General features: G+C 42.1%; 1 protein-coding gene across 1 annotated transcript; it reads right to left on the reverse strand.

Moving 5' to 3' along the window:
• Positions 1–4,883: 4,883 nt before the first annotated feature.
• On the reverse strand, positions 4,884–5,750 carry LOC146812858 (taste receptor type 2 member 40-like). Its single transcript, XM_085615219.1, has one exon. The coding sequence runs from the start codon at positions 5,748–5,750 to the stop codon at positions 4,884–4,886; it is 867 nt and encodes a 288-aa protein (XP_085471345.1).
• Positions 5,751–12,272: the final 6,522 nt, after the last annotated feature.

Consider the following 12,272-nt stretch of genomic DNA (forward strand, 5'->3'; position numbering starts at 1 on the left):
CCTGGGTTGAATTTTTTTCTGCATGGAAAGAATTTGGCAAGGTCAGCAGACAACATGACTTTGGAGGCACACACAGAGCAAGCAGCAAATCCTTATACTATTACTAAGTATATGGTTTTGAAATTTCGTACAAAATACATCCCGGGATTTAGAATGTTCTAAATCCTCTGGCTAAGGTAGTTCAAATTACCAGCTAGAGCCAGGAGGAAACCTGGTAGACTGTAGTCCACGAAACACCTTAGCATAACACGAGTTAGGTGAATCATGGTGTTAGAAATGGGGGTCTCTAGTTGTTTATGGTTTGCACATTTGTCCAAATAGGGACCCCTTTTCCTAGTCAGGGTAAGGGGGATACACTTCTAAAACAACCCCTGCTCACCCCCTTGGTAGCTTGGTACAAGCAGACAAGCTTATCTCAAAGGTAGTGTTTAAAGCATTTGTGCACACATACAGTAATACAGTGGAAACACTACAAATGGACACCATACCAGTTTAGAAAAATAAGTAATCTTTATCTTAACCAAACAAGACCAAAACGACAAAAATCCACAATGCAGTAATAAAAATATGACTTGCAAAAGGTAGAAACATTTCTGTTCAAAGCAAATTGAAGATGCAACACTTTTCACACAAAGTACCTCGGATGCGTCAAAATTCTAAACAAAAACAGCCGCAAGGAAGGTGATGCGTTGGTTCCTTATGCGCAGGGAAGGTGATGCGTTGGTTCCTTACTCCTGGGAAGGAACTGCGTTTGTTCCTTACTGCCATGCAGGGGAGGTGATGCATCGGTTCCTTATTGTTCAGGGAGGTGATGCGTCGATTTCTTACTGTGGCCCCAGAGTTGATGTCGACTTGGCACCCCAATGCGCTGTGTGAGAATCAGGAATAAATCGGTTCTCGTTGCGGAGGCGGCAACGTCGCTGCGTTGATTTCTTCTGCTTTGGTCTCACGATGAGTTGATTCTTGCAGCCGCACAGCAGGGCCTGCGTCGGAATCGGTGTGGTGATCTCGGCCTTCGTAGATCGGTGCACTCGATGTGGCGTGCAGTGATTTCTCCAGCCGCGGGGAGGCGCTGCGTCGGTTTCTTCGGCGATGCAACGGTTTCTTCGGCGATGCATCGGAAACAGGTGCGGATGCATTGCGCTTCTCTTCATTACATTACTTTTCCAGCTCCCAACAACAGGAACAACCTCCAGAGGCAACAAGCACCTCATGGAAGGTCAGAACTCCCAGCAAGGGAGTTTAGGTGAGCTGGGGGTGAAGTCTTTGTATCCCTGATACTTCAAAAACAGGAGGCAATCTCTACATCAAGCCCTTGGAGATCTTTCTCAAGCAGGGGACACAGCACACAGCAAAGTCTTTGTCCTTTCTTTGGCCGAAACAGCCATTACAGGCCAACTCCAGACTGCACACAGCAAAGAGGAAGTACTTCTCCTCTGTTTCTCCAGTTCTTCTCCTTGGAAAAGGTTCCTCTTGAATTCCAGAAATTATCTAAAGTTATGGGGTCTGGGCTCCACTTTTTTTAGCATAAAATCCTTTGTTCTCTGGTGGCAGAGAAGCTCTTTGCCCAGCCAAAACCATTTTGGTCCTCTGTGGTGCAGCTTTCTGGTAGGAGGTGGAGATAGCATTGTCAAAAGCCGCCCAGGCCCATTCAGGTATGAAAGAAATCTCCTCCCCTACTCTGAATGCAGCCCAGATCTATTTAGTCCAGCTCTGACTCACCCTGGAAAGGCAGGACACACCACACCCCCCAAGTGGCTGTCTGAACAGAATGCACATCCCCAGCCCCTGTCACTCCAAAGCCAGAAAGTCAATACACAAACCTAGCAGAGGCACACATGATGGCTAAACATGAAAATACCTACTTTCTAAAAGTGATATTTTCAAAACACAGAAATTAAAAATCATCCTCACTAAAAGTTGCATCTTTATATTCTGAGTTCGGGCATACTACACTTTATCGTCCTATATTGTACAGATGGGAAGGTATATTTATAAGATGTTATAAATGAACTCCCATTCCATCCTATGGGGCAGATAGCCTTTCAATAGTGAAAAACGAAATTGGCAGTATTTCCCTATCAGGACATGCCACACACATGAGGGCATGTCCTACCTTTTACATACACTGCACCCTGCCCACAGGGGTACCTTGGGCCTAACTTACGGGTGACTCACATGTAAAGAAATTGAAGGCTAGGGCCTGGCAAGTGGGTGCACTTGCCAGGTCAACATAGCAGTACCAAACTGCACACAAACACTGCAGTAGCAGGTCTAAGTTACATTTACAGGCTGCTTTTGTGGGTGGCACAATCAGTGCTGCAGGCCCACTAGCAGCATTTGATTTACAGGCCCTGGGCACACACAGTGCACTGTTCTAGGGACTGACTAGTAAATTAAATATGCCAATCATGGAATCACCAATCCATAAACACAATTTACAGGGAGCACTTGCACTTTGGCACTGAACAGCAGTGTCAAAGTGCCCAAAGCATCTAGTTTAACACAATGCAAAATAACAGGAAGCAAAGGCAAAAAATGCATGGGTATCCCACGCCAATGATGGCAGGTCTAACACCTGGGTCATGATCAGTCCTGTGAGATTCATCTGGATTATTAGTTGCTATTAGGCTCTGAATTTCTTTTTTCCATGAATGGACACACTCAAGAATGCAGAATAAGGATATGTTCAATGATTTTATTAAAATCACTGTCCTATCGTAGTACATAAAATGTGTCTAGCTGTAACTATAAATGAACAGGAAAGTGGCAATGAAAACAATTAATAAACAGTATAATAAAAAAGAATTGCAACATTCTAACAGTGGTTCAAAATCCAGATGTCTTTTTTATGAAAAGACTGAGTCCAACTCTATCTTTTAATCCCTTCTGTCTTGCCTCTAGCTAAGATTTCTTAGCACCAAAAGGGCCTGTGTGAGTTGCTCTCTACCCCAGAAACCTCAGCATAGCAAAAAAAAAAAAAAAATTGTTCTGTGTGAAGAAGGTTATTGTCCCATTAACCTGTTAAGACCAGACTGGCACTGAAATTCTATTCTATGGCCTTCACAAAGGGTGCTTATAGCTTCTGTTTGTTTCATCGTGTCTCATAGGAAGTCAAAGATTTTCTCTCTGCCTTCTATGTGCCTGCACCCAGCTTAAATAAACTTTTCCCAACAACAGGCCTCACTTTGAATTATGTCAAATGCAAGAATTAACATATTAATCTGGTGCCACCTTTGCTTAAATTTATGAAGCATAATAAATCATGTGAATCTATATATAAATGATCAAACTGTAATAAAGCAAATGTTAGTTGGTACATATGTGCAAACAATACTAACTGCAACATGGATCTATAAATCAGAAATGCGCACACAAATAAACTAATAAATGAAATATATGAAACGCAATGGGGGTCACATATCTAGAAAATATGAAGATTGCATCTAGCGTACTATAAAATTAGTGCTATTCCTAGAACTACTGCCCCTTCTGTCAGTTTTCTCGCAGATGAATGTGCTTGTCTCATTGAAATGGATTGTAAAAGCTAAAGCCCTTTGGGCATATGGCCCTTATAGTTTTCATAGTTCCATCTGAAATATTCAATAAATAGTGCTAAGGCAGTGAGCGCTCACCCTCCAAAAAGGAGTGATCGTTCTTGGGGCTATTGATATGAATGACAGCCAGTTCAATGCCGGCCTTTTACAGCTGTGCAGACAATGTAGCACTTTTGGAAAATGATGGGTCACATTCACAAGAACTGCATCCATGACAGATTGCAATGATGTTAAGGCTGGAGCACCACTGCTTTAGTGAAAGCACAGTGTGCTAGAGGTTGCTCAACCTCTGTGAAAAATCAGATGACCAGATAATCTGAAGTATCAACTGCTGCAACCGTTGCCCAATAGATTCCAGACATACTGCTGCCTACATTAGTTTTGGGAAAGTATGTAGTAATCAGAGTTAAATGAGATGGACCTGTAGAGAGGGAAGGTGAATTTGTGGGCATAACAATTTGCATAGTCCTACAAATGTGATGTTTCCTTTGCAGGGAAGAGTCTTTGATGACCAGCATATATTTTTAAACTTGAGCAAGGAAAGGTTGTCTTAAAAAATTGATACAGCGACAACCCAGATGATCTGTAATATTGGAAAGTAAAGTTTTTGGACAACGGTCTTCTGGCCTTCTCTCCTGCTGCATTTGTGTCACTATCATACTGCCCCGATGTCCCATTTATTGAAGCTAGCATTGTAGCAAAAAACTGCACTCATGTTCTAATGTACAGCCAGTTTTGAAGAACAGGAAGGCATGCACTCACAGTGGCACTGAAGATGTGTTGAGAAGAACAGAGTGGTTGGCCATAGGCATGTTGGCCAAACAGAACAAGGATGGTGCAAGCATGCTTGTCACACTTGTGGCGCTAGTTTTCAAAGTCTTTACATTTACAGAGTAGAGAAAAACAGGAGATCAAATGAACATCACGTATAAACTTATAGCTGCCCCAGTGATACGAAAGAGTTGAGAACCTCAGAGTCCTCTGAAATGGTGGATGGGTGAGACTATCTCAGCAGGAATCTATGTTTGACCAGGTGATCACCAGTTGAATCTCTGAAAATCTACTCAGCGAGATATCCTTTTGCGGTGATATAGAGTCCAGTTTAGTACCATTGAATTGAGAAAAATATGCTCCTTATGTCTGCCAATAGTGTCAATTTATGCCATGAGGTGAGTGTGAGCTCATCAAATTCCACAGTTATGGGATTTTACTTTCAAATGGGATTTTTAAATGAGCAGCTATCTTCTTATATAGAGCCCCTAAAACAATTGGCAGATATGCATCACATACTCCTTGTCATCTGTTTAATCAACCTAATGTATGCGGTCAGACCTGATGAAGGCAAAGAAAATTCATGGCCGCTGCCTTCAACTTAGAATTCCCAATAATGAGGATCATGGAGTTAATGAACGGGTATGAAGTTACTACACACACATAAATATACGTTTGAAGGGACTCAGCATAACCAGTATAATCTGTTAATGTAAGAAGCAATACCACATCAAAGAGGATGTATAGAACCATCAGCGAGATAATCGTTTTTGCTGCCCTGGTGTGGGCATCCATGCTGGGCCCCTCGGTGAAGCCAGTGTGGTTCTGCTGCATCTGTCTAGTGTGCCTATAGAGAGAATTGAGGATCAGCACAACTGAGATTCCTATCACAACCAGTGGCACAAGGACTCCCACGATAGACATCAGCAGTGCATGGCAAAAGTTGTAGTTCTCCACTTGTACAACAGGGATATTGGTTTTGGTGGAGTTTTCTGATGCTGACTTTCCAAGGTAGAAGATTCCTGGGACAGTGATAGCTAAAGGTATCAGTACAGACGAAAGAAGAGACCAGGAAACAATGCTGTCCACACAAAGCTTAAGGCGCATGATCAGGGAATGCGAAAAGTTAACAATCTTGATGCAGTAGAAGAGGCAGAGCCAAGTGTTTAACCAGAAAGATGAGGTAAACAACAATGGGGTGAGCACATAGAAGGTTTTCGAAACACTATCACTGTTGCATACCTCTCTCCATAGGTCACATATGAAGTATTGACCTGCTGGAAAACACTGACAAGGAATATTTATCATACTGAGGGCTAACAGCAGGAGATCGCATGGTGGGGGCCAGCGTCCACTACCAATCCAGTGACCAGCAATCACAGCTGCCATAAATGCATTACTGGTGATTCCCATTAGCATCATAGTGCCACCAACAATAACGGTAAAGATTTGAAATGGACGCATCATGTGTATTTGGGTGAACTTCTCTTTTTTCCTATCAGTCAGATAATGCTAGCTACCTAATAGAAGTGCAGGAATCCATCTGCTTCAAACGTTTTGCTGAAGGATAATGATGATGCTGAACACCTAACAGAAATGCAGAGCTGTCTTCCCTCCACAGGGTTTCCTGATGGATAGTGTTGGGCACCTAGCAGAAATGCAGGGCTGTCTTCACTCCACAGGGTTTCCTGATGGATAATGTTGGGCACCTAACAGAAATGCAGGGCTGTCTTCTCTCCACAGGGTTTCCTGATGGATAATGTTGGGCACCTAACAGAAATGCAGGGCTGTCTTCTCTCCACAGGGTTTCTTGATGGATAATGTTGGGCACCTAGCAGAAATGCAGGGCTGTCTTCACTCCACAGGGTTTCCTGATGGATAGTGTTGGGCACCTAACAGAAATGCAGGACTGCCTCTTCTCCACAAAGCTTCCTAAAGGAAATTGTTGTCTTTGAACCAAAAATGGAAGGCTGCATTACCTCCAGACGGACTCTTCAACCACAATATAATTTCTTAAACAGATGTGCAGTGTTTTCACTTTATAGAAGATTTTGTTGCACGGTGAGACTCACATAGTACCAGTCAATGTTCTCCCTAAAAGGTTTCCTGGAGAACAGTAAAGAGATCAGATTTCCTGTTAGATATTATTGTCCCTTGAAATGAGATGAGGCGCCATTGCCTGTAGAGAGATTTCCCTTGAAGGACATTCCAGTTTCTATAGAGGAAGTGGGGATGTCTCCTCTCAAGAATGCTTCCTGATGAACATTACAAATGTCTTAAACAGAAGTGTAATGCTTGGTAAATAGAGCCAGAAACTGGGGCCTATGTCTATACTTATTGTATAATTACAAAATGTCAACATCTGGAAAAGCTGGAGACGTTCTGAGGGGTGGTACGAGAGGCTATTTCCTGTGCTACTCTCTGTGGCAATGTCTGGTAGGACCCTGCACTGGTGAAACAAATTTCAAGGTAGTTTATTTAAGACTGAGTCAAACACCTGGTCATCATGATTGGAGGCAGTCCTCCTCTTTGCTTTTGGTTAGGAAATGAGTTGTATCACATGTCATGGATGCTCTGCTTGTGGAACTATAGTAAACACATTCAAAATGAGATGCTGAGGGAAACTGTATGCTCTGAATATTTGCCTATAGCTAAAGCTATTGTTGCAACAACAGATCTTCAGCCCATCTGTAATAACTAATAATAACCTTGAATTTGTAAAGTGCACAGCTACCTCCGAAGTGGTTTCCCGGCGCTGGGGTCCTCGGGAAGATTAAGCGAGCTATTGCCCAGAGTCACATGGTGCTGGGCTGACCTGCTGCCGGCAATCGAACCGTGAACCCCGTGGTCCAGGATCAGGCACCCTGGCCGCTGCGCCACACCTCTTCCACCACTGGGCTCACCAGAGGTATGAAGATGATTCGGCAAAAAGATGCACGCCACTCCTTGACTTGTAAGGATGGCCAGATGAGGTAGGAGATGTGTGCTATAGAAACTGGCCTAGTAGCCTTCTTAATCTGATAAATGCCTTTTTGGACCTTCCTGTTTCATTGTGTTGTTTGACTTTTACCTGGGATAAAAATCAAGATATTGAAAGCTAACATGAGCAATGAAAAAATATTTAACTGTGTTTCAAATTAGTGTCTATTGATATGCCCAATCAAATACATTTTTTGTGACACTGGTCAGGATTATAGAGCTAGATGTACAAAGAATTGATTTGCCAAAACAGGTTGCAAATTGCCCACGGACTTTGTTCAAGTTACTTTGGATTTTGGATACCAACCTATTTTTTAATAGGTCGATTTGCAAAATTACCTGTTGGAGTTGGTCTCAATTTGACCTACCTCATCTATATTCATGTGCTTGGATGCAAATTGGTACCTATTCCAATTGGATGATATCACAGAAATGGAAGCATTTTAATACAATTAATTATTTTTAAATGCAGCTTATTTTCCTTTAATAAAATGGTTCTCCATTTAAGTAAATAAACGTAGGGCCTGATCTATATTGTGGAGTATGGTCTTTATTTTTCAGGGCAATAGAGTAAAATCTGTCAACGTGTTAAAAAAAATCACAGATGGCTTCATCAAATACAGGAGCTGCCCATCAAACTTTTACCAAGCTTTTGATTTTTTTTTCTACTTACCTGGTAGTGACAAACAGCAAAACAACATACACCACTGTCTAATTGAGGTGGATGGTGTTATATGTAAGGTGTTTAGAATATCAGAAGCTAAAATATCATGGGATAAAATATTGTGTTGAGAATATTGAGGATAAAAATATCATGAAGGTAAGTTCCTATAGGTAAGCAAAGTTTTACTACATATAACTTCACATATATGTATTTTGACGACATGTCTATCTTCAAAGTATGTAGATGCATTATTAAGAATAGTAATTCTATACTTACCTATTTGCACTTACCTTCTCGATATTTTGGTCAGTATTCTGTGGGGCCGGCAGAGGAGTATGTCAACAGTGATGGAGCATGAGTAAGCTATGTCGCCGAAATACTTGAGGTCAACCTGCCAGTAAATCAGGGAGATGGAGCTAGGGTTTGGCAGAGAAGGTTCTCTGTCGCAGTTTCTACAGAGTACACCCTCTGACAAAATCTAAATCAGACACTCATTAAAAAAAAAAAATTATGAGTTGACCATGGTCTCCTGGACCACTGCCAAATGTAAAAACTCCCTTTCCTTTTCTGAACAGAATACCACCTCTTTTTAGGGGTCAGCAACCTATCAATGGTTTGCAACCAAAATTGTGTTGCAAACCATTGATACATACCATTGAGAATCACAATTTGGAAGGGATGCCCTAAAAACACAACTTCTAAATTGTGATTTGTAAACCATTCAGAAACCCATTTTGCAATTCAGTAACCTCTTACTTAAGAACAAAATGGGTTTAGTACATTTTAAAGAGCGATATAGCAGTCCCAAACCATGAGAGTTAGCGCATTAGCTTTGTACATCCAATGTTTTGCTATTTAAGCCAGAACAGCAAATTATTTGCAATGCTGAACACAACTAATACAATGTAATTTCTATTCACAAGCATATGGCCTAGAGCCTACATTTTTGTATGCTTATAATACAGCCAAGAGGTGTATCACTCCTCCATATTTGGCTGGAGATTTCTCAAGGCCTGTATTAATAATATAACACAGGGAGGTTAGGAACCATCTCAATGGCACAAAAACTCTGAAGAAGGAAGATCACATTCACACACAAGTTGGACAGCTTCTAAAAGGATGGCCGTAATGGGATAGATGGGTCCTGGCACGTGTTCAAGCACAAGCTGTTCAATGTTTCGGCCCAATTAAGAAACTCCTAAACATAGCCAATCAGGCAAGGAGTAAGGGACAATGTAGAGCAAGAGATACCCTTAGACAAAGAGCACAGTGTTTTTAAGCATTGCTAATTGTGCTAACTTGATCAAATGACAACACTCAGTTCTGATTTAGATGGACCCCAAACTGTTGGAACTAGGCTGTTCATAGAACTTGCTTGACTGAGGTCAGGCGCCAAGCAACCAGCAAAACAATCATTCAGGAGAAGTGAATGCTGGAAGGAACAAAGGTGCTTCAAAGCCTTCATCCTCTCATGGAGGAGGTCTACACATGTTAGTTATAGAAAATAACTGGTGAATATCCTCCTCATATTTCCCAAGCACAAGTAGGGTCAGGGAGAGATGTTCTGCCACAGGTGGTGAGGTATGGGTCTAACAGGTGGGCCAGGGGTTCAATACTGAATTGTATGACTCTCCTATACAGCTAGTATGATGTAGACCCATATAGTTCACCTAGGAAGATCAGGTCCTAATTTGTGATTTTTTTTTTACACCTTATAGTGTTTTTGGTAAAATGATGCTAGTGTATTAAAACAAGGAAAACGATTTGTGATCACTCAGACAGTGTTTAAAGCATGGATGATGTGTATGCATTTCAAGATGGAAGGCATACATCTGTTAAGAGATATTTTGATGCAAAACTATTTGGTCGCCATAGAAGCTACAAAAGACACCCTGATATCCCCAATATAAGGATCCTATAATCACTTCCTTCAAATCAATTCAAGGGAGAAATATGGGAGGTCAAGGTTCCCCTGTCCAGCCTGTGGTTCAATCTGATGTTTCTCAAAGCACCATAAGCAAGTCACAGTTTGACTGAAAGAGAATTGTGAAAGAATTCATGATTTTTGCTCATATTTTGTTTTTTATGTCACCAGACCAGGAGACATTTCATTTTCCTGTTCAGAGGGCATTGGATATCCTAGAAGGGCAGTGTTTTCTTGCCTCAAGAGATAAAACCTACATTGTTTCCAAAAGGAACATGTATGTTTGCAGTTTTTGATTGATTCAGTGTCAACAAACCTCCACCTTTCAAAAAACAAAATAACCTCCATCATGAAGAAATTTCAAAGGTATTAACAGCCCATGTGGTGTCTGAGGCTTCTGGGAACAATGATAGATTTTCTTTTAAATTGATTCTTCTGAGCCCATTGCAGTAGAGCACCAAGACATAGTTTGGTCAGTGGAATGCACTAAATAAGCACATTCCCTCACTAACTACTGGGCTTTACAGAGGATTATTGAATGATTGAAGGAATGACATGTTTGTAGAGCACGTATCTAATGAGCACTGAGACATCTCAAAGTCTGTAAGCCACATCCCCTAAATTTAGTCAAAAAGATAGGTTTTAAGTGCCTTCCTAAACATGTCTTTCAAGGGGAAAGCCCTCAAAGAGTTGGTAATAGGACGCAGGGGCATCAGAATGTCAGCGTTTGACTACTCAGTGGCCTGCATGCTGTGGGCCTTGCAGGAGTGGATCACTTGCCAACTGCCCCTGCACCCTTTTTCTTTAGTAAGAAAGATTTTCATATTTGCCGTTAGCGAAAAGGAGCAAACCCTGCACCTGTTGCTCTCAAATCTTGGCACTGGCCAGGAGACTCAAAGTACAGCGGAGGGTACAGTAAGGATAGGAAAGATTAATCTTGTTAATCAAATACTGTGGGCCCAGCTTTTAAAATGTCTGATGTATAATACAAGGACCTTAAAAAGGATCCTCTCCCTAATAAGAAGCCAATGTAAGTTTTGCAGGTGTGGGGCCTGTTAATAGCCATGATTAGGCGAGTGACAGCATTCTGAACTGTCTGAGTTTTTTTGTCTATTCGTCTGGAATACCCTAATACAAGATATTCACATAGTCCTCCATAGCAGTGGTCAATGCATGGAGAACTGTCCCAAAGGCCACCTCGGGTAGAAGATCAAAGAAATTCCTTATAGAATGCGGCAGAGCAATGCAGGTGCCGGCCATGGACAGGATCTGAAGAAGGTGAGAAAGCTTATTGTCAATCTTGACACCCACATTTTTGGATACAGAGGTCGATGAATGAGGAGAAGGAGGTCCATAGGCCAGTGGTTGCTATCCCAATGCTCCCTAGCTTGATTGAATACAATAATCCTCATTTTGTCTGCATTGCATTTTAAATGGATTTCCCTCAGTCAGTGTAGCACATTTCCCAGGCACAAATTAAAGGTGAAACAAATGCCTGTAGAGCAGTGCTTTCCAAACTGTATAGAATCACAACTCGATTTTTAGAATAACAAACTTTTCTGGCCGTTTAATGGAAATGAGGCAGGGACATTTTTTTTATGTTTTAAAAGTAATTGTGTGGAAACATCACAACCTTGACCACGCCCTTCGATATTGTACTTTGGACAAGATATTGATCTGCTCTTTAAAATGTCAGATGGTGAACTGCACCAAAGTCTGGAACACTTTTGAGAGTGGGGTGCTGTCCTGCAGCATCAATTCAATAAAATCACATGGCCTCTGAAAACTCTTTGGGCCCGATTCACAGAACTAATCTGAGATAAAATCCTAAACTCACTACTTTTGGGGTCATATTCTCAAGGAGCTATCGTCGAGTTATCGGCACCTTAACTCAGCCAAATTTGCGATAAACTTACCACCCCATTCACAAGCTGGTGCAAACAGTCCATATCACCAATTTTCTGGTGATAGCAGCCGCAAAAAACATTGCCAAAGATGACCCCGGCGACTATCACTAATGAGATGCAGATTCGGCGTTCCCGAGCAAAAAGCCGCGATAACACCACACCACAACATTCTCAATGACCAGCCTGATCTGCGATAAGAACACAAAACATGCGATAAGGAGCGTTAGCACCAGGAAACTAACACCTGCAATGACCTGGTGCAAAGTCGGACTACAACCTGCACCACAAAAGAGAGCCCAGCCCAGAGCCACACCTGAAGAACAACAGATGCCATGGAGCCACAGAACATGCATCCCGGAGCCCCAAGAAGGGAACAACACCCACCTCCATCACCCCCAGGATCCCCCCATGCCCCTCTCCGGGGCCCCACTCCGGACACCCCCCACCCACCCCCAGACAAAGATATGTCG

The sequence above is a fragment of the Triturus cristatus genome, chromosome 7, assembly GCF_964204655.1.
Source record: "Triturus cristatus chromosome 7, aTriCri1.1, whole genome shotgun sequence".
Lineage (NCBI taxonomy): Eukaryota > Metazoa > Chordata > Amphibia > Caudata > Salamandridae > Triturus > Triturus cristatus.

Excerpts from the sequence above, each read along its gene's own strand:
- LOC146812858 (XM_085615219.1), bottom strand. The coding sequence starts at position 5,750 with ATGATGCTAATGGGAATCACCAGTAATGCATTTATGGCAGCTGTGATT.